General features: G+C 45.3%; 1 protein-coding gene across 1 annotated transcript in view; it reads left to right on the top strand.

Moving 5' to 3' along the window:
• LOC126235011 (uncharacterized) overlaps positions 1 to 23,957 on the top strand; it is a 473,551-nt gene that overhangs the window by 239,056 nt on the left and 210,538 nt on the right. The window contains exons 19-21 of the mRNA XM_049943746.1: positions 2,434 to 2,584; positions 2,633 to 2,810; positions 13,271 to 13,388. Coding sequence (XP_049799703.1) covers positions 2,434 to 2,584; positions 2,633 to 2,810; positions 13,271 to 13,388 — 447 coding nt within the window. The remainder of the gene's footprint in view (positions 1 to 2,433; positions 2,585 to 2,632; positions 2,811 to 13,270; positions 13,389 to 23,957) is intronic.

Below are 23,957 nucleotides of genomic sequence, written 5' to 3'. Positions count from 1 at the left end.
TTCGTGCTGTGAAGTGTTAAGTGGTTCAAATGGCTGGTTGTTTCAGTAAGGAAATCAGGGTCACTTTTCCACGAAGACTGTTTCAGTTCAGGAACACACGCGTTGCACATTTCCATAAAAGTATCCATCTCATCGGAGAGACAGAAAGAAAATTATTTTATCACCTAGCCTCTACTAATCCAGTGCACCTTACTGTAATAAAGCAGACTTCTTTGCTAGCATTCGATATTTTCAAGAATGTTCTCTAATAGGCGCTGTTGAAATCCGTGCTCTAGTATATTTTTAATTGTACCAACTACACTAATTACATCCCACAAGCACGTTTGGAATCTGCACTCTTTTAACAACAGAAGTACCGTTTCATCCAACCACTCCATCGTAATAACGAACACTTACAAAACAGAAAACCAATGAAAATTTGCTCGCGAAAAACAGCACACTGCGGCAGAGCGAGTACACTGTGTCTATCATCGAAACTAGCACCGAAGCGGAAGGACGCGAACTACCTTTGATTCTTTTTTCCTTTAATGAATTTCGATTCACCCCGAAGGGGGCGGGCTGGCAGCAGTTTAGTATGCTGCTCTTCAGCCTACAGAATTTTTAAAACATAAGAAGATAAGAAACAATAAAAGCAGGCGATAAAACGGTGACGTAAATCGTAAAACTGTGAAAAATTGTGGAAAGTTAAAACATAAAACAAAGGGTGGGCGATGCTAATAAAATACACAGGAAGCAGAGAGGGAAAATAGTAGACAAACAATTAAAAAACGCAATGACAGTCTGGTTTCTGTTCGCAAGAGATATAAAAATCACACCCAGCGACAAATGATGTTCGTTCGCAACACTTCGGAAAAGACGCACAACACTTAACAATCACTGGAAACACTGCACTAAAAAGTCGGCACGAAGATGACACACCACAAATGGTTCAAATGGCTCTGGGCACTATGGGACTTAACTTCTGAGGTCATCAGTCCCCTAGACCTTAGAACTACTTAAACCTAATTAACCTAAGGACATCACACACATCCATGCCGGAGGCAGGATTCGAACCTGCGGTCGCGCGGTTCCAGACTGTAGTGCCTAGAACCGCTCGGCCACCGGCCGGCTCACAGACAGAGACAGGCCTCTATTTTCCACTTTTACTGAATCATACTTACACAGCTGAAATTCCCGACTGCAGCGCCCAGTACCGCTCGGCCACCCCGGCCGGCTGACACACCACAGCCAAGGGCAGAGGGACTGGGGGGACTTGGACAGATGAGGGAGAAAAAAAGGGAGGAGGAGAGGAAAAACGAAAGGGGGGAGAACTGACGGAGGGAGAGGATTCATAGGGGTGGGGGGGGGGGGCAGCGCAGACGCGAGAGGGAATGGGGAAAAGCAGAGGACGGAAACGCAAAAGGACTCAGGTGAGAGAAGGGAGGCAGAGAAAGGGTAGGCAGGGAAAAAACAGGATGAAAGGGGGGGGGGGGGAGAGGGAGCCGAGGATAAGGACAGAGAGCCGGCCGCGGTGGTCTCGCGGTTCTAGGCGCGCAGTCCGGAACCGTGCGACTGCTACAGTCGCAGGTTCGAATCCTGCCTCGGGCATGGATGTGTGCGATGTCCTTAGGTTAGTTAGGTTTAAGTAGTTCTAAGTTCTAGGGGACTAATGACCACAGCAGTTGAGTCCCATAGTGCTCAGAGTCATTTGAACCATTTGATAAGGACAGAGGAAAGGAGGGGGAGGTGAGGAACAGAGTTGATAGGAGGGATAAATGGAGGGAGAGAGGGCATCATCTGGGAGGGGGATTTGATGAAACCACCGTGGGGAAGGAGATGAAGGGTGTAGAGATGGAGGGTAGAGAGGGGACAACAGTGAAGGCGCGGCAGAGGGCGGGGGGGGGGAGGGGGTTGTAGAGGAGAGGAGCAACCAGGGGATGAGGAGGATCAAGGCGGCGGGAGGTGTAGAGTATGTGGATATGTTTGAGGAATAGGAGCAGATGGGGAAAAGGAATCAGGTCGTAGAAGATCCGCGTGGGGGACGGTAGGCGTGTACGGAAGGCTCGAGTATCTGGAGGGACATACAGAATTTGGGCGAGGGGGGGGGGAGGTGGATATCCAGGTGGGACTGGCATAACAGAGGATGGGACGGATTAAGGATTTTTAGGTGTGGAGGATGGTAGAAGGGTTCAACCCCCTACCTTCGATAGTTCGCTCTGGAACTTATACCCAGCGGATCACAAGCGAAAAGTTGCGAGCGCGACCTGAGCACGACTGAACAACAAGCGCCAAGCATTTACATCAGAGACAATTCTCGTACACTGTTACACGTTGACTTGTGTTCGCTTCGGTTTGATGATGATGTTTGGTTTGTGGGGGAGCTCAACTGCGCGGTCGTCAGCGCCCGTTTCGCTTCGGCGTAAAGCGGACTTCAGAAGAGCGTCGCTGTTGCAGGCGAAGAAGTGCCTGGCGGCGGGCATGGTGCGCAGCCCCGCCATGCACGAGGGCTTCCGCGCGGACGACTGGGCGGCGCCGCTGCAGCGCTCCACGCCAGGCCACAGCCCGCCGGAAGGGGCGGCGCCGGGGGGCGGCAATGGCGGCGGAGGCGGAGGGGCCGACACCGCGGTGGCGGCCGCAGCTGTGGCGGCGGTAGCGGGGGCCGCAGTGGCCGGCGGCGGTACGTCGGACGAGAGCAGCGGCAGGCAGGAGGCGGCGGGGGCGGGACCGGCAGCGGGGGTGGTGGCGGGGGCGACGCCCTCAGGCAGCTCGCCGCGCCGCGTGCGCCGCATCCGCGAGCGCAAGGCGGGCGGCCGCAGCCCCACGCAGGCCAGGTAGGCCACCCACTGGCTCTACACTGCACGCAGCCTGACCGATTATCACTCCATTTCTGTACTAGCCGTTTCTTGGTCTTTTGATATGGAACTGTAACCATGTTTGTCACTGGAGTTGCTCTCATTGGTGTTCCTGTGCACCCTTACGGTCTCATCCCACATAACTACATCATGCTACCATTTTGGGCTCGCCTTACAGGCTAACACCTTCAACTACAAATAATCAGCAGACGCCTTTGTCACCGTGAAAACCGGATCTAATTCTTCATACAGCATTCCTGGGAGATTCCTGGCTAATCCATTGCTGTTCACTGTGAGTAGCTTTTCAAGAAGGGTGCCTACTGAGATTCTAGTGTATTCTTTTCACAGGCTACGCTTAGATTCAGGACACTCGGCTGTGGAGTGGGATGTCTGACCCAAGGCAAAAACGACAACAGCACCCTTCACAGTTCATGAACAATCATAAGAAATTTATATAATAAAACTATGCACCTAAACATGTAAAGTAATTTCCTTCTTCAGTTTAGAAAAACAGCAATCAACTTAGTGAGGCAAGTAAAACAACAAAAGAATTGTTGCCAAAACACCTCTTGGAAGTTCTGTTCTTTTACTTTACAGTAAATCAACCCTAGGGCTCTATCTTTACTTCAGTATCACAATTTTATTCCAAATCTATGAATTTCACTGATCTGACTAATGAAAAAAGTAGCATCAAAAACTTGGAATTAAATAACTTGGTAGAAGCGTCAACGAATTAAAACTTTTTACACCTTAAAACGTTAGAATTAACTGATTTGGTAAAAGAATTATTCGGACATGAAACACCAAAATCTGTAGCGAATACAGTCATTCACTGCTTAAATCAGTTGGTTAAATTATTCCAAACCCACTACGAAGCATTAGTAACACTGCCGCCAGCACGGACACCGACACAATGGCTCGAGTACCAACGACCGGGGCCGCCCGCCAAAGCAAGCTAACAACCGGCCGGGTCAGACAGGACATTACAGAAATGGATAACAAACTAAAACTAAAATTAAATTACACATTTACTGGCCGAATAATGCACAAAGCAATATACACCTAGGAAAGAATGCCAAGCAACAGCTGTGCTGTCGTAAAAGACACCAGGCTGGACAGAACAAAGGCCAGTTCTAACAGTGGATTTCCTTGCCACTTCGGAGTACCAAATGCGTAAAATTTCCTTAAATATTATTAAAAAGAAACAACTTTGGTTTACTTTTGATTCACTATGTAAAACTCATAGATTACTGTTTAACGTTCCATGCTATCTTGAGCTTAAATAGCCACTTTAGACATTTTATAAATAGCGCCAAGATTATAACAGCGGCTTGGGAGAAATTTCAGGAAGCCGTAACTACTAAGGGAAATAGGTTACAGTGATACGACTTGCAAATTAAAGGGCTTTTTAGCAAAAGAAGTAGTGGAGAGCAGGAAGTTCACGTACACTCACATTCCTGAGCTCATGATGTAACAAGCATACGGAGGGCTTAATCACTATCGATACTTAAGGAAAGCTACACGATTAGCAATACAAGAAGCTCCAAATAGCGTTTTATGAAATTCGAAATTGTTAAGGACAGCGAACTGTAATACGGCAAAAAAATGTTCAAATGTGAGTGAAATCTTATGGGACTTAACTGCTAAGGTCATCAGTCCCTAAGCTTACACACAACTTAACCTAAATTATCATAAGGACAAACACACACACCCATGCCCGAGGGAGGACTCGAACCTCCGCCGGGCCCAGCCGCACAGTCCGTGACTGCAGCGCCTGAGACCGCTCGGCTAATCCCGCGCAGCTGTAATACGGCAACCACGGTCCTTACCGCTGAACCAATTCAAATAATAGAGAAGCGTAATTGAAGCTCACGAGCCCATTGGGGAATTTTACTGCTAGTTGGTTTTTGCCTTAAGCTTAAGCTAAGAAACACTCTCCCCTTTTCTCTTTTTTGGGGAGCACCTGGAAAGATATCCAACTTCCTGTACAGCGGAAGTATAAAGAACAATTCAAATTCTGGTAGGATGCTTTGCGGCCAGCCAGAAACACAATAATTCTGCACAAATTAACGACCGAAAGCACTCATGTAAAACACAAAAGTCAAGCTCTGTTAAAAGCACTGCAGGGAATTTCAGGCAGCAGCTTCACCACAAGGCGCCAAAAGTCCACAACGTAAAATGGAAATAGTCTAAAAGTGCTCACGAAATGTGTAACAGGAAATGGTCGTCCGCAAAAGGCAGGGAACAGTAACAAATGCAAGGTGTCGGTGGTCTCCCATTTGCTTGCTTCCCAGGACATAGGTTGCCAGAGACAAATAGCGGATCCGCCTCAGTGCCCGACATGTAGCTCACACCGGCAAGCCGAAACGCGCTCCTGCCCGAACGTTAACACAGCCCTCCCAAACCACTGCCACACGGCTGCCTCATTGGTACCACTTCCGCCTCACACCGCTGTTTCTGTCTAGCCCTTGCTATTCGCAGCACGCTCTCCTGACTGCAACGCGGAGGCGCTCTCGTGTCGCCGCCGAGCCGCACTCCGGCAAATATGCAGGCAGGACCGTACTATCAAGACGTCGAAGCGAGCCACGCGGCTCTCAGGGAATACCGGTAACAGTGTAGCTCATCATTTTGCCTAGTTAGTCCAAAAAGTTTCGAGATTGGATTAATAAAAAGTAAACTTCAAGACGGTGGTTCATAATACTTTAGCTGTTCTACATCGTCTCCTCCACTAGAGTACAACAACGTCCATACAGCCATGGGACACCGTCGGAAAAGTCCATCTTTGAGATGTTGTTTAACTCCAGCATTACGTTCGCTTAAATATCGACTATGTATTCAGACCAATGGCCCGCGTAGGGTCGGTAGGGTCAGAACACCCGGAATGTGAATTCTTTTTTCGAAGGATACGTAATAGCACTGTTTCAGTGCCCTGTTCATTCATTTGACTTGTCGGTTATCGAACATATCTGACAAACGTTAAAGAAATCATACTTTATTTTGACATTACGCGTCCGCAGCTCGTGGTCGTGCGGTAGCGTTCTCGCTTCCCGCGCCCGGGTTCCCGGGTTCGATTCCCGGCGGTGTCAGGGATTTTCTCTGCCTCCTGATGACTGGGTGTTGTGTGATGTCCTTAGGTTAGTTAGGTTTAAGTAGTTCTAAGTTCTAGGGGACTGATGACCATAGATGTTAAGTCCCATAGTGCTCAGAGCCATTTGAACCATTTGACATTACACCTACACACAAAGGATGCACTGGTAACGACTCGAGAACTGTTTGAGCTTTCACCCTGTTCTCCTCACAGCATGAATTTTGTTTGTCTGACAGATGAAACAGGAGTGGCCATCATAAATATCTGACCCTCTATTGAAAGTTTCTTCAGGTTCTTCATTTTGCAATCCTACTGGATCCACTTTGTCGGGAACAGTTGTCGAAATAGTAACTACATTATCAATATTTTATCTTTCTACTGAAACAGCAACAGTTCCGAAACATATTAGCATGAGGTGTCCAACGTTGTCAAGAATTCATTCAAAATTCATATTGTTGGGCCTACGAGGTCTTGAGGTTTGAACTCCAACCTTCGGACTGATAGCTCGGCTTTTACCCACTTAGGCACAGATTCCTACACCACACAAGTGCTAATCTCAACTTGTGGGTGTGTGTTGTCGTGTAGCGAAACGCTCTTTCAATGTAAACGCAGAAGGGGAACCAACAACCGCCTGCCTCGAGAAATTCAGCTCTAGTGAACGGTAAACAGCATAGAATTATTGATATTCTTTCTAAAAATTACATAACGATACTGTAAAATGCATTCGTGATCAGCTTTTGCCACTGATATTTTGAAATAGTCCTCAAAGCGCTGTTCTAGAAATGACGGACATCAAGGAGAATACTGTTTCTAAAAATATGGTACAACAGATTCACAAATCATTGATAAAGTTTAATAAAATTGTACCTTGATACAGTAAACGTTATTCCTCGGCATGCTTAGAAGCACGACATATGTCATAGTCTCCAGATTCAGCAGAAACTGCATAGTACACACCCGAAATTTTACGTTTGCAGTATCTGACAGTCGTTTTATGGTGATTCCGTCTTTTTTTCGTTTGACTTAATGATTTTCAAAATTCAGTCAAATCGCAGCAAGCGTCCGCGCATCATAGATTTTTATCGGAAGACTAGGTATGCGGGAGAAACTTTGCACCCACTTTTCTGTTCTTTGAAACATTCTGGAGAATGTCTTCAATATCTAATTTAGAGATGTTACTCCTATGCGATTTGTGACACAACAACGTTGACGCACTATTGTCGCACGTCCACTTATTAAAACTGCCCGCTCACAACTAACTGGTGTAATGCACATCAGTTGTTTGGTTCAAGCTGCCACCATAGTTTCCGCGCTGATGTGGCTTATACGCCACGAATAAATCCAGTCTCGGAACGATTTGGACGGGCAGTGTATGTGCGTTACTGCTGCCCGGGCTCACCATTCCGGCATTACCGTTGGTTGTGCTCTGTATCTTTCATCTTGTTGGCACAATCCGGACCAGTTATCAGTTGAAAACAAATTCTGTCAGAAACTGTATTTTCATATACTATTTATCCCTCGTCTTGTGTTGCACACATTGACTAGACTTTGCATAACTTTTCAAGTGTACATTATTTTTATTACTTTCCTTGAGTTATTTAAGTCACTTAAGAGAACAGAAGAAAACTACCATACACAAAGAGCCACAGTAAGAGGAGGAGGAATACTGAATGAATACACAGCACCCTGCAATGGAACCCTGTTCTCAGCTCTAAAAGAAGCTAAAAAAATGGTTCAAATGGCTCTGAGCACTATGGGACTCAACGTCTTAGGTCATAAGTCCCCTAGAACTTAGAACTACTTAAACCTAACTAACCTAAGGACATCACACACACCCATGCCCGAGGCAGGATTCGAACCTGCGACCGTAGCGGTCGCGTGGTTCCAGACTGAAGCACCACACCGGCCGGCTGCGAATATCTGGTAAACACTGGAAATGCATGTTACTAAGCATAGTTTACATACCCTGTAGAGGCATCAAAAGGATGAATCAACAAAAAGTAGGTACACATAATTTACATCCACTACCCACCACTCCTACTCGCCAGTTTACAAAGCCCAATCATAACATTCATAATCAACAAATCCTCACAACATTTTCGAAAATTGTTACTTCAGTCTAACAAATGATAGTTAAAGAACAAAACAAGACATGAGTGTTAACAGCGTTATGTAATCTAATGACAGTACTATAATCCAATACTATCAAAGCGATCAAAGGCATTTTTTTCGTATTAGGTCTAACATGTTGGTAAATGCATGTAACATTATGTTGAAAAATCTTGATTAATTGCAGATGACAGACTGGAACAAATATAAGCTTTACTAAAAATGTCAGACAGTCACATAAACATCAGTATGTGATACTAAGATATATAAACTGTGCTCCAGCAGGGATGGTCAATATTTAGGGATATGACATCAACGTTAATTCTAAGCAAGAAAGTCTACTAAATATGGACTCTAAACTGCATACCTTAAGAGCTATGACTACTTGTTGTGTAGAATAGATGTGTTTCACGGTAGCAAAGATGAACAAGTCCTCATAGTTCTTAAGGTATGCACTTTAGACTCCTGGTTTAGTGGATATTTTTCTCAAAATATGGAAAAAAAGGGCTTGCAATGGAAGGGATTTGTTTCACAGTATCGAAGTTGAAGAAGTGCCCATAGCTCTTAAGGTATGCGTTTTAGGTCCTATGTTTACAAGACTTTGTTGCTTCAAATTTGCTATTCATATCATCTCTCTGAATACTGACCATTTCAATCTGGGCACCCTGTATTTTTTCTGTTAATCTTGTGTGTTGTATAAGCACATCTCCTCCCAAGCCTGTGGGTCAGTTTCAACCAAAGTAGGCACAGAAACAGCAGGTCTCTTGAGTATCAGCCCTGTAGGGTGTATAAACTCCTAGTTCCAATAGAAACGAAGGAACAGGCAAAAACGTGTTTTTCTCAGCCTCTAGTGTTTAGGCTACCCCAAATGACAGGCTGTTGTGCGGTAACTGTATCAGTCTGCCAAGTGACCTGCTTTCTTGGGGAGCCTACATGTCACGGGCAAGAAACAGTTATCCAGACCAGATATGTAGGCTACCTTACATTAGAGGCGTGTTGTGCTGGAGTAGTATCAGTCTACTTTATTGATCTGCTTTGCGTGGCGACCTGTATGGAAGAGTCAAATAGATAATTTTCAATCCCCTGGCGTGTAGCCTGCCCTGCATGCTATGGGACTAGTATAGGCCTATTGATAGTGACTGGTCCAAATATCTCACGAAATAAGCATCAAACGAAAAAACTACAAAGAACGAAACTCGTCTAGCTTGAAGAGGGAAACCAGATGGCGCTAAGGTTGGCCCGCTAGGTGGCGCTGCCATAGGTCAAAAGGCTATCAACTGCATTTTTTAAAAATAGGAACCCCCTTTTTAATACATATTCGTGTAGTACGTAAGGAAATATGAATGTTTTACTTGGACGACTTTTTTCGCTTTGTGACAGATGGCGCTGTAATAGTCACAAACGTATAAGTACGTGGTATCACGTAACATTCCGCCAGTGCGGACGGTATTTGCTTCGTGATACATTACCCGTGTCAAAATGGTCCGTTTATCAATTGCAGAAAAGGTTGATATCGTGTTGATGTATGGCTACTGTGATCAAAATGCCCGACGGGCGTGTGCTATGTATGCTGCTCGGTATCCTGGACGACATCATCTAAGTGTCTGGACCGTTCGCCGGATAGTTACGTTATACAAGGAAACAGGAAGTGTTCAGCCACATGTGAAACGTCAACCACGACCTGCAACAAATGATGATGCCCAAGTAGGTGTTTTAGCTGCTGTCGCGGCTAATCCGCACATCAGTAGCAGACAAATTGCGCAAGAATCGGGAATCTAAAAAAACGTCGGTGTTGAGAATGCTGCATCAACATCGATTGCACCCGTACCATATTTCTATGCACCAGGAATTGCATGGCGACGTGTACAGTTCTGCCACTGGGCGCAAGATAAATTAAGGGACGATGACAGATTTTTTGCACACGTACTGTTTAGCGACGAAGCATCATTCACAAACAGCGGTAACGTAAACCGGCATCATATGCAGTATTGGCATCGGAAAATCCACGATGGCTGCGACAAGTGGAACATCAGCGACCTTGGCGGGTTAATGTATGGTGCGGCATTATGGGAGGAAGGATAATTGGCCCCCATTTTATCAATGACAGTCTAAATGGTGCAATGTATGCTGATTACTACAAGATGTTTCACTGCATGACAGAATGGCGATGTACTTCCAACATAATGGATGTCCGGCACATAGCTCGCGTGCGGTTGGAGCGGTATTGAATAGCATATTTCATGACAAGTGGATTGGTCGTCGAAGCACCATAGACCTACCATCGCCCGCACGTTCACCGGATCTGACGTCCCCGTATTTCTTTCTGTCGGGAAAGTTGAAGGATATTTGCTATCTCGAACCACCGACAACGCCTGACAACATGCGTCAGCGCATTGTCAATGCATGTGCGAACATTACGGAAGGCTAACTACTCGCTGTTGAGAGGAATGTCGTTACTCACTACTGTCCTACTGTCAAATGCATTGAGATTGACGGACATCATTTTGAGCATTTGTTGCATTAATGTGGTATTTACAGGTAATCACGCTGTAACAGCATGCGTTCTCAGAAATGATAAGCTCACAAAGGTACATGTATCACATTGGAACAACCGAAATAAAATGTTCAAACGTACCTACATTCTGTATTTTAATTTTAAAAACCTAATGTTAATAACTGTTCGTCTAAAATTGTGAAGCGATATGTTTGTGACTATTACAGCGCCGTCTGTCGTAAAGCGAAAAAAGTTGTCCAACTGAAACATTCATATTTCTTTACGTACTACGCGAATATGTAATAAAAAATGGGGGTTCCTATTTTAAAAAAACGCAGTTGATATCCGTTTGACCTATAGCAGCGCCATCTAGTAGGCCAACCATAGCGCCATCTGATTTCCCTCTTCAAGCTAGACGAGTTTCGTTCTCTGTAGTTTTTTCGTTTGACGCTTATTTCGTGAGATATTTGGCCCGGTCGCGATCAATGGACCACCCCGTATATTTCAGAGGCTATACACGCTGATGAGTATAGCTGGGAACAGGATGAGCTGGGGCAAGTGAAGATGGAAAGAGAGAGGGAGACGAGGACATGGTCAGAGGTAGGAGGGAGGAAGACAGGGTCAGAGAGACAGGATGGAGGAAATGGGCAAATCGAGGGGGGGGGGAGGGAGGAGGAGAGAGAGAGATAGAGAGAGAAGATGGGAAGATGGGAAGAAGAGGAAGGAAGCGGTGGAAAAAGAGAGGGGAAGGAAGAGGTGTGTTCGATATGTGTGTTGATCGTATATGTTAGTGAAGCTGCAGGGAAAAGGTTAGTAAGTTTATAAACGTAAGTGACTTCATCTCAAGACTACATGTATAATGCCTACAATTTTTTGATATGTTATTTAATAGAAAATAAATGAACCCCGTGATGACGGTGAGACTCCACCGAAACATGTTTGGACGTAAAACAAGAAGCATTTGTGTCTGCTCAAGATGTAGTAATATTTCCATTGTTATATAACACACAAAATGTCTTTAAGAATCTTTTCATTATTAGCAAATATTCTCCTGTTATACGTTATATTTGCTACGTGGAAAGAAATAGGTGGTTGTGTGATAGGCTATGTACACTACCGGCCATTAAAATTGCTACACCAGGAGGAAATGCAGATGATAAACGGGTATTCATTGGACAAATATATTATACTAGAACTGACGTGTGATTACATTTTCACGCATTTTGAGTGCATAGATCCTGAGAAATTAGTACCAAGAACAACCACCTCTGGCCGTAATAACGGCCTTGATACGCCTGGGCATTGAGTCAAACAGAGCTTGGATGGCGTGTACAGGTACAGCTGCCCATGCAGCTACAACACGATACCACAGTTCATCAAGAGTAGTGACTGGCGTATTGTGACGAGCCAGTTGCTCGGCCACCATTGACCAGACGTTTTCAATTGATGAGAGACCTGGAGAATGTGCTGGCCAGGGCAGCAGTCGAACATTTTCTGTATCCAGAAAGTCTCGTACAGGACCTGCAAGCATGTAGTCGTGCATTATCGTGCTGAAATGTGGGGTTTCGCAAGGATCGAACGAAGGGTAGAGCCACGGGTCGTAGCACATCTGAAATGTAACGACCACTGTTCAAAGTGCCGTCAATGCGAACGAGAGGTGACCGAGACGTGTAACCAATGGCACCCCATACCATCACGCCGGGTGATACGCCAATATGACGATGACGAATACACGCTTCCAATGTGCTTTCACCGCGATGTCGCCGAACACGGATGCGACCGTCATGATGCTATAAACAGAACCTGGATTCATCCGAAAAAATGACGTTTTGCCTTTCGTGCACCCAGGCTCGTCGTTGAGTACACCATCGCAGGCGCTCCTGTCTGTGATGCAGCGACAAGGGTAACCGCAGCCATGGTCTCCGACCTGACAGTCCATGGTGCTGCAAACGCCGTCGAACTGTTCGTGCAGATGGTTGTAGTCTTGCAAACGTCCCCATCTGTTGCCTCAGGGATCGAGACGTGGCTGCACGATCCGTTACAGCCATGCGGATAAGATGCCTGTCATCTCGACTGCTAGTGATAGAGACCGTTGGGATCCAGCACGGCGTTCCGTATTACCCTCCTGAACCCACCGATTCCATATTGTGCTAACTTTCTTTGGATCTCGACCAACACGAGCAGTAATGTCGCGATACAATAAACCGCAATCGCGATAGGCTACAATCCGACCTTTATCAAAGTCGGAAACCTGATGGTACGCATTTCTCCTCCTCACACGAGGCATCACAACAACGTTTCACCAAGCAACGCCGGTCAACTGCTGTTTGTGCATGAGAAATCGGTTGGAAACTTTCCTCATGTCAGCACGTTGTAGGTGTCCCGCCACCGGCGCCAACCTTGTGTGAGTGCTCTGAAAAGCTAATCATTTGCATATCACGGCATCTTCTTCCTGTCGGTTAAATTTCACGTCTGTAACACGTCATCTACGTGGTGTAGTGGCCAGTAGTGTATTTATATACTTTGGTAAGACGAATGGCTCCAGCACACTTTCCTGGGGAGCACACTTCCAATAGTCGGCTTACGCTGCAGGGTGCGGCGGCGAAGCAACAGCGGGGATGCGGGTCGGCGGCGGTCGTCGATCGCGGTGCCCACTGCCAGCATGACGCCGCCGCCGGACGCGGGGGCGGAGGCGGACGCGGAGACGGCGGCGGAGGCGGAGGTGGAGGCGGAGGGCGGTGCGCGCAGCTCCCGGCTCAGCCCGCTGCGGTACACGCGCAGCCCGGCCGGCAGCCCGTCGAGGCGGCGGCGCTCCAAAGGCTCCCCCAGCAGGAACGCGGCGGCTGCCGCAGGGGCCGACGCCAAGGTGACGTCTGACAGTCGTCGCTTTACTGTCTTAAGTTAACTGATTCCGTTTATTAAGTGTAAAATAACTGTAGTTGGGTCCAACATTTGCAATTAATAATAAAAGGGGTTTCTAAAATGGTTTACAAATTTGAAACTTCATACAAACTTATTCATACGACTTATAGATCTAGTCTTGGCGTAATTTTGTAGAAAAACAGTAGAATTTTTGTCTTACGTAATAAGCTAGGACAAATCACACCACCGAGAGCGCTAGCGATAGTTGCAACAAAGATGGGTGCCTTCACTGGTCCCGATTGTGTTCACTGTGTCTTTTGATTTGAAGAATCGAAATTGGCGACAACTCTACAGCGTAATTTTCCTACTGAGTACGTTAGATATCCTCCAAGTAGGGCTGCCGTTGATATTGGGTGCCCGGTAAACTATAAGAAATCCTTAATCGACCGCTTCTGTCTGACAGCGTTATGAAGCAACTGAGGCAGAGTTTTTTTCAACAGCTGATCAAAATCGATCCGAGCAGGGCTTCTCACATCTGAAAATTTGTCTTTTCTTCAGATGACTTATGTAGCCCAAATGGTACAAATTAATAACGGTGCGGGAATTAAAACACACGCAGCATTCATGGAGGGTTGGTCGTAAGGACTCTTCTTCAGAAATGTTACATCGATAAGATAAAGATTTCATTGGATACTTCTTTGGTGATGAGTCGACTTTTAAGCTAAGCGGCAAAGTTCATAAACACGACTGTAGGATTTGGGACAGTGGAAATCTACAACAAACCTTGTGACAGCCCGTAAGCTAACTTCTTTTGTACACTCAGCAAAAACAAAGTTTTCGGCCCTTCCTGTTTCCAAGAAAAACAACAAAATAATGTACTTAGATATGCTGGCGTGTTTTTACTGTCGCAGACTGACCATGTTGACAAGAACGCAGCGTACAGTTCAAGATGGCGCGCCGTTGCGCTGCATCACTGTCTGGGATTTCCTCAATAGCCGCTTTCAAGGGATATGTATTGGATGACGTGCGCGTTCGGTTGATTTTGTGTGTGTGTGTGTGTGTGTGTGTACTTTAAGGTTTTACAACGTGATAATGAGCGCATTGTCACTCAAAATGCGTTGTTAAGCTGCATTGCAATTGCAGGATAGAAATACTGCTGAAAGGGAGCGCTTTACCAGCTAAGACACATGCGCCATGAGAGGCCAGATGAAGGCGATACCGAATGCACTCGCCCTGGCGACTTTCAGGTCAACCAATGTATCAACTGATGTCAACGATCGATTTCCTTTTGTTGATTATATACTTAGCACTTCTGACACGACAGTAAATAAATCTCTGGCGTTGATCAATAATATATTCTTTGGACGTGGCTGTATGTATTGCAAGGTTGGACTCTGCAGTTCTGACTCCACTGCAATGAAGGTTATAGCATACTGCTATCTAGCGAAGCAGCAGACTGCTGCGTAAATGGACAAAGACAGGAAACGAAAAACGAATGAGCAACGGCAAAGGAGTGAAAATGAAGTAGGCAGAGCTGGGGGTATCCGACAGTTTCATAAGCGGGGTAGTGGGCTTCCCCTGCTAAAAACACACTCCACATTGCCAACCATGTAGGGACGCTGCACTGTCCACCGGGCTACGTCTTCATTGGCGGACGCATCGTCTCTTCGTGGCGCCACCACGAGGACACGTGGACATAGATCTCCCTGCGCAGTCGCGTGAATCGGAAACACCTTTTCCTAATAGCAGATACCGTATTGAGGTTTTTAATCAGTGTGATTTTTGGTAATCACATAGTTATTCTGACATCACTGTCTGATACTCCTGTCCTTCCACAACACATTGGTAATTTCAGAATTTCGTAATTAATTTGCGGGCAGAATTTTGTGTATTAAATTTATGTACTTGCTCAATATGCGCGTAAGCGACCTGTGATTGCGGTCATTCGATTCGTAATTTCACCAGCTGTTAGAATCTTTGATAGAAATTTAGGTGAATTGATTTATAACATTCTCTTCCTTTATGTGGGCTGGATACAATGGTCAAACTGGTCTCGCCACCGTGAGCGTAAATCGCTCAATAAAATTCTGTGATCTACAACTGTCAAACATTGAGAGTTTTCTCTAGTTGTGTCGTGCTGGATTACATCACAGTACCTGAGGTCCGGGAGAACGAGTCATTGTACAAGAGTACGTTTCACATCCTGTGGATAGATTTTCGAAACTTCTGGAGGGCACAGAAGCAAATGGGAGTCTTCCTATTCGTGTATTATCTGCTCATCCAAAGTTACACGTACAGGGTTATTACAAATGATGGAAGCGATTTCACAGCTCTACAATAACTTTATTATTTGAGATATTTTCACAATGCTTTGCACACACATATAAAAACTCAAAAAGTTTTTTTAGGCATTCACAAATGTTCGATATGCGCCCCTTTTGTGATTCGGCAGGCATCGAGCCGATAATCAAGTTCCTCCCACACTCGGCGCAGCATGTCCCCATCAATGAGTTCGAAAGCATCGTTGATTCGAGCTCGCAGTTCTGGCACGTTTCTTGGTAGAGGAGGTTTAAACACTGAATCTTTCACATAACCCCACAGAAAGAAATCGCATGGGGTTAAGTCGAGAGAGCGTGGAGGCCATGACATGAATTGCTGATCATGATCTCCACCACGACCGATCCATCGGTTTTCCAATCTCCTGTTTACGAAATGCCGAACATCATGATGGAAGTGCGGTGGAGCACCATCCTGTTGAAAGATGAAGTCGGCGCTGTCGGTCTCCAGTTGTGGCATGAGCCAATTTTCCAGCATGTCCAGATACACGTGTCCTGTAACGTTTTTTCGCAGAAGAAAAAGGGGCCGTAAACTTTAAACCGTGAGATTGCAGAGGCATGCAGAAGCTTTAAACTGCGCATACCATCACCGAATGGAATTAGCAGTTGGTAGATCTTTATTGAACTTCGTCCTGAAGTGTCGTTGCACTGTTATGACTGACTGATGTGAGTGCATTTCAAGCACGACATACGCTTTCTCGGCTCCTGTCGCCATTTTGTCTCACTGCGCTCTCGAGCGCTCTGGCGGCAGAAACCTGAAGTGCGGCTTCAGCCGAACAAAACTTTATGAGTTTTTCTACGTATCTGTAGTGTGTCGTGACCATATGTCAATGAATGGAGCTACAGTGAATTTACGAAATCGCTTCAATCATTTGTAATAGCCCTGTATATTCTTCGTTGTTTTCTGGTGTGGTACTGGTATACGATCGAGAAGAGCGTCAGGCAATTGTTCGTGGTGTTGTAACTAAGTTGGTAGTGATTTGATATTAAAATGACCTGTTACTTATTTGCGTGTATTTCAAGTCCTTGGTGTTGCGCGATGACAGTATTGATTTTTCAAGGTCTAGCACTTAAGTGAAGTTGGAGGCCGTTGGTATAGAAATAATATTTATAGGAGGACAGAAGTGGCGAGATATCGTTTACATACGAGGAGAACAATAGTGGGCTTAGGTCTGATTCCTGCGAGACTCGTGAGAAAACATGCTTTCACGGCGACTCCTCAGTCCACGGATAACACCCTGCTGTCTGTTTCTGAAGTAGTTTTCAGATTGCATCAGGACAATATGTAAAAATTTTAGCTGTCACCATTTTCTGAACAGTATATCAAAGTTGCTGACAGTTCAGAAGTATCGGTGATATGACCTGTGTTATCTACGGAATATTCCAAGTAAATAGTTACCTTAACATAACTGTAGTATTTGCCACTTGAATTTGCATAATTACTCAGTAATTTGTCGTGGAAGATATATTTGAGGTTTTTGGGCCCAGCGAATAAGATGCTAAATCGGCTTGTAAAGTGATTGTTGGTTTTTGTTCTTAGGAATAGGTCGGACTATGCTTATTTTCCATTGAATGAGGTGTATCCCACTCACAACAGAAAAATATGTCGTCAAGACTGCTACTAAGATATCCACAAAATTTTTGATCATGGAAAGGTCACGATAATACTGATACAGCCGTTGCCTGTCGCTTCATAAAAGATTCTCATCACTGCTTTTCTCGTTTATTGTAATGGATTTTGTGTGGAAAGTGTCAAGGTGTTCTTGCGTGTGACAGTTCTTTGCAGTTTAAAGATGGAAAGCATGTGCAAACTTCATATAATTTGACAGCTTGGACGAGAATAATAGTATTTGATTTTGTCTGTCCTACGCCCAAGCTAACGAGATTCTTCTATAGACACTCAGGGCTCGTTTCGTTGCAGTCAATGGAACGAGCGGACCTGTTCTTCACATTACAAGGTTACTGTTTCACTCCGTTCCACATCTTACGTATCCTTTATAGTACCCAGTCTTCGGTTTTGACTTGAAACGTCTGTGGGAAACATCTCTGTTGTTCACTATTTAATGTAATTCGGTTGTCATTCAAGGAGCAGAAGCTTTTTATTCGGCTTGTACGCGTAGTAGCATGTTCATTCTATCGAAAGCCATGAGCATATCAGATTCGTGATTTTGCAGCGTACTGTGCCTCGCGGATTATTTTGTGCCATTGGATTTCTGAGCAGTCAGGTGTTAGAATGTGACGACTTAATATCTTCAGTATTCTTACAAGTTATGCGACGCGATTTGAGGGCTGAGAGAAGTAGACCACGATAATTACGTCATGTGCTGAGGGGCCTCGAGCGGTAGTTTGATAGATTCCTCTTACTTAAGTCTTTTTCGTTGCGATTACATCTGTAAGAGTGTGATACTGTTCAGTGCGGTATGTGGGTTGTAACAGAGTATTTCTTTTATTGTTACAATCAAACAAACTTCTTAGTTTTATTGTGGAGGGACTGTCTTTCAACAAGACTTTTTACAAGAATACACTGTCTGACAAAAAAAGTGAAGCACTAAGAATAGGAGAAGGAAACGAAATGAAACTTCACTGGTTGAGAGGGTGTATGATGGTATTTCGGTGATTACAAGATCGATTCAAATTTACAAAGAACTTGGCAATATGAGCCGGCTAATTAGTAAGTCGTTCATCTCGTCTGCGCTGTATGCACGCACTGATTTGGTTGGGAAGGTTGTCATTAGGCCGTTGTGTCGTCGCCTGAACCAAGCGGGTCAAAAACTGTTGGCACTGGGACGAAATTGACGTCCGAGCTAATCACATACATGTTCTATCAGGGACAAAAATGTTGATCACGGTGGCCACGGAAGTACGTCAACATCTCGCAGACATTTCATTGAGATATGTGGCACGTGTGAACAAGCACTGTCCTCTTGAAAAATGACACCATAATACTGTCGCATGAGAGGTAAAACATGAGGGCGCAGGATGTCCGTGACGTATCGTTGTGTCTTCAGAGTTCCGTCAATCAGTACCATCCGTGACCTGAAGTCGTACCTGATGGCTCCCTATACTATGATGTCAAGAGTAGCACCAATACGACTCCACAAAGCACTGAAAGAAAGGGACCGCTCTCCACGTCGCCGCCAAACTCGCTGACGATGGTCATCCGAGGTAATGCAGAACCGTGATTCATCGCTGAACAGTACGACAGTCATCGGCAGTCCGAGCTTCATGGTCACAGCACAACTCTAAACGCAGTCGTTTGTGTTGTGATGCTAACGGTAGACTAGATACGGCACCATAATTCCCTAGTCCGGCTGCTGCCAGACTCCGTCCACTGGTGCAGGACTACACAGAACGTTGCACATTGTCCACTACTTCTTACCGGGTGGCGTAAGCAGGCGTGAAGGGTTTGCGATATGCATGGTGCGATGAACTCAAGACTGAAATTACCAATTGGTCAATTCCCAGGCGGCAGACTTCTATACAGAGGTGCAGCGTTACAGAAAAGTGTATATATGTGAACGACGATTACATAGAAAAGTAAAGAAGTTATGTAGTTAAATATTCCTGTTAGTAGAAACCTACTGCCACGAGCTTATTCTTTATGACGAAACTGAGCTTTTTTTTAAACACGCCTCGTATTAATCTGAGACAAGCGGAACATTGTCAGGCGTACTTTAAATGGAGTTCTTTAGTCCAAATCAGAGGCTGCCTCGCTTCGTTGAGAGACCAGCACTTCCGAGTAAAAGCATACTCCAAGTAAAACAGAAGACATTTACGCCACCCTGTTAGTTGAAGAAGACGATACATGTAATCAAACGATATTATTCGATCTTTTATTCTCTAAGTAAATGCGAACTTCTTTGGAATTACAGCTGCTGGTGTTACTGCACTTCTTTTCATGTCTTCACCTTCCCCCTGCACTGCCCTCCTCCTCTTCGTCATCATCGTCGTCTTCTGCCTTTGATTAGGAAAGAAGTCTCCGCTGAGTCTTGCTGAGGAGAATTGGAATTCGAAACCCAGTCAGCCTAGTTTAGGTGTTAGGTGATGTTACACCGCAGCGGCCTTTCGCCTTCCTAACGGATCTGACTTTATCAGCGTGAGTGTTAAAAGAGACATAAAGTCCAACACATAAATAGGCTGAAGGAAAAGAGTACATTTTGACTGTCAACGCTTGCTGACGAGTCGCGTTCACATTTTATGAAGCCCAGATTTCATAGTATTTCTGCTGGGGATGTAAATGTTAAAATCTGCATTTGTTGTTACCCAGCCATAGAGCTGACTCAGATGACCTCAAATAATGCGCACACTAATTAATGAGAAGCTTTATCGTAACTGGTAAGCGCTGTGAGGTATTTGCTCTCCGCTGTTATACCCGATAACGCGTTTACAAGCCGCTCAGAAGCTTTGATGGTGACTGCAGCTCCCGGCTCACCTGTTGCCGCTGTTTAACCGGCGGGTCCCTGAACTTTGCCCTCTTTAGGCGGAGCAAACAGCAACGTGTTGAGTCTTAGGGGCACAATTCCTCCGTCTGAGAGTACTTGTTGCTCCTCCACAACAGGTACAGTCTGTGATTTCAGTTCATTATCTGTTGTTAGCGGACTGCTTTCAGGTTACCTCATCTATGGTGGATCTCTACATCTCTGCCACCAGAATCGTACTCCGCTGAAGGAATAGATCACCGTTTCTCTCTCTCTCTCTCTCTCTCTCTCTTTCTCACACACACACGACTTGCTAATATCTCTGATGGCAGTTTTCCAACGCACCGTATCTTGACATGTACAAAGTGTCCCAAATTCATTATAATGAACGTTCTGTAGCTCTGTAGTTGAATATTATTTTGAGCAAATTACATTACCTTTCCCTATTTTACAACTAGCTGTGAACTTTAAATTATACAAAGATTAATAGATATTCATTGCAAGAAGAAACTGAAGAAGCTTGAAGAGGAGGTTGGAGAGAAGTAGTACGAAAAAAATCAAATACTGTATTTGATAGCAGGCAGCCGCGTGGCTCTGCATGGCTACTCGACAGAGTTCACCGTTTCCCTTGTGGCCGTTCGGTATTGATTTCCAGTAAGAGCAGTAATTTAAACGGGGCAAAGGAAAGTAATAGCACACAGCCTCCAGAGGAATTCAGTAAGATTGTAAGAGCGGCTATAACGCACACCCACCCACCAAGACACACACACACACACGGGATTAGCCGAGCGGTCTAAGGCGCTGCAGTCATGGACTGTGCGGCTGGTCCCGGCGGAGGTTCGAGTCCTCCCTCGGGCATGGGTGTGTGTGTGTTTGTCCTTAGGATACATTAGGTTAAGTAGTGTGTAAGCTTAGGGACTGATGACCTTAGCAGTTAAGTCCCACAAGATTTCACACACATTGAACATTTTTGAACTTAATTTTGGAATGGTTTAATATTACATGGCAGCGTCATATGCTTCTTACCACTACTGAAAATCGGAAACAAAATAAGTAACTTTCTTCTTTCTAATTCGGAGACTATGCTGTAACCTTATAGAGACTGTATTAGACCCCTAGGCGGAGACGTACATTATGAGTAATCTAACCCAGGATGACGGAGTTTTAGAAATATGATTAAAAGCAGCAGTAATAAGACGAGATAGTGTAAGAGTAGAACGTGGCTGCTGGACTTTACCGGAGTAACTGCAAATGTCTTCCGCAGCGCTCATTAGCATTCTTAACTGTAAATATTAATCACCTTTCGGAAGTCCGACTGCTTAGCTAAGTGGTAACGTGTTTGCCTTCCATGCATGCGGGCCCGGGTTCAATTCCCGGCCAGGTTGGAGATTTTCTCCGTTCGGAGCGTGGGTGTTGCGTTGTCCTCATCATCATTTCATCCTTATTACTGGTACATAAGTCGCCCAATGTGGCGTCGGCTGAAATAAGACTTGCACTTGGCGGCCGAACTTCTCCGGATGGGGCCTCCCGGCTGACGCTCGTTTCATTTCATTCCCTTTCAGAACTGTGGCCTTTTAGTGCAGACATCCTCACAATTGAAAGGGTTGCTTAAATTTGTATGAAAGATATTTTCTATCCAGTAAAATCATCAATTGGAGAAATTTGTCACTGGACTGACAAGAAGGGAAGCTATTTCATCTACATTACCCTTATCTTATATGACCGTTTTAGAATCAAAGAAGAAGGGAACTTGGGGCCTAAAGTTTCCTCCAAGACGAAGTAATTAGAGAGGAACCACACGTTCGAACTGGGCAAGTATAGGAAAAGAAATCAGTCGCGTCCTTTAAAAAAACTATCGCTTAAGCGATTCAGAGAAACGAAGGAAAGTTAAATTTGGATCGCCGAACGCGAATTTGGACATTCAACCTCCCTGGTGAAACTCCAGTGCCTTTCCACTACGCCACCTGATATAGTAGTTATACTAAGATTCTCGTCAGAGGTCGCTCAACAACAGCTTCAGAAACCACTTACATCAATCTACTGTAACACTGGTAAAATTATAGAACCTTTTTTTAGGGGAAGGGAGTTCTAATTGATCAAGATATCAGGTTTGGAGGATTAGAAAAAAAACGAAGTAGGACAAAAAAGGTTCAAATGGCTCTGAGCACTATGGGACTTAACATCTGTGGTCATGAGTCCCCTAGAACTTATAACTACTTAAACCTAACTAACCTAAGGACATCACACACATCCATGCCTGAGGCAGGATTCGAACCTGCGACCGTAGCGGCCGCGCGGCTCCGGACTGAGCGCCTAGAACCGCTAGACCACCGCGGCCGGCGAAGTAGGACATAAATTGTTTAAATACTGCAGTGTAGACACACAACTGAAGAAGAATGTTGGAGGATAGGACCTAATACAGCATCCTCTGGAAAACATGTGGAATGCTAGGAAGAGGAGGACACAGAACTAGACGGCGAGGCAACGTCCAGCACATTGCAGCAAGGCTGTCTACCAACACCGACTTGACAACCAGCGCACCAGGGAGAAAGAAACAGATGAGGCTGGTAGACCAACGAATAAGGCTCTTTCCACATAAACTAAAAGAACTAAATAACTGTGATCGTTGCATACTACATGGCGAGGTCAAAAAAAAGTTTCCACTTGAGGGCGTTGCTGCAACGTATAAGCAACGTAGTGCGACTCTGATACGAGCATATAAGCATCGATATGTAAGCAAGAAATCCGTCTGGCATTCGCGTCTTTCTGACGTGAACTACGGTGACGTTATTACCAATGCGTCCAAACAGGTCCAACATGTTGTTATTTTTTTTCTTGGCTGCCGAAGGACAAACACCGATAGACACTGATCGGAGAACGAAATGAAATGGCATTGATGGCCGGGAATGTCACCTAGCGACGTTCGGACACCAGTTTGCAAGTCTTTTCAGTTGACGCCAAAGTGGGCTATAAAATGATGATGAGGACAACACAACACTCAGTCCCAGAGCGGAGAAAAAATCCTCGGCTCGCTCGGGAATCGGACCCAGGTCTGCAGCGTGGCAGTCAGACGCTCTGACCACTTTTTTTTTTTTTCGTTGAATTTATTCGAGGCGGACATCCGATGACACCCATTCAGGTTGTTCGTTGATCCGTTCACTCAGTTTTTTTTTTTTTTTCATTACAGAGGGTAGCTAACCCTCTGACCGAACACGCTAAGCTACCGTGCCGGCTGTCCACTCGGCTAAGGAGGCGGACATTCGGAGAGTGAAAAAGGTGTACGATGTGAAAACCAGAATTATGGAATGGTGCGCCAAGTTCCGTGCTGGTTGCGAGAAGACGCGGGTCGATCTGGGAGGCCACCCTCACCCATCACGCCACCTCAAATCGGGGACACTGGAGCACCCGCCGTACAGCCCTTATTTTTCAACATGTGGTTACCACTCCTTTGGTCCCTTAAAAAGGCCTTGATTGGTCGACGATACCTGTCTGACAACGGTGTGCAGCAGGCAGTTAAGGACTTCTTCACGTAGTAGCACATCATGTTTTACCAAATGGGTACCTTCAAACTGGTGCGTCGGTGGGATGATTGCGACAGTGCACACGACGATTTTGCCTGACTGACTTGCAGACACTAGACTGTGTGGCCTGCGAACGGAAACTTTTTGATCGCCCCTTGTACATTACTGTGTCTGTATGTTGAACACAGGATGAAACTGATACATACACATCAAAAAATATATGCATCACCTCGGTTCCGAGAGTTCCGGAACCTGTACAGAAAATTGGAATAGAGAACAACATAAACATCATTTCCGC

Source organism: Schistocerca nitens, chromosome 2 (assembly GCF_023898315.1).
Source record: "Schistocerca nitens isolate TAMUIC-IGC-003100 chromosome 2, iqSchNite1.1, whole genome shotgun sequence".
NCBI classification, from domain to species: domain Eukaryota; kingdom Metazoa; phylum Arthropoda; class Insecta; order Orthoptera; family Acrididae; genus Schistocerca; species Schistocerca nitens.
Note: the sequence above shows the minus strand (reverse complement) of the source record. Positions and strands in the feature narration are given on the sequence as shown.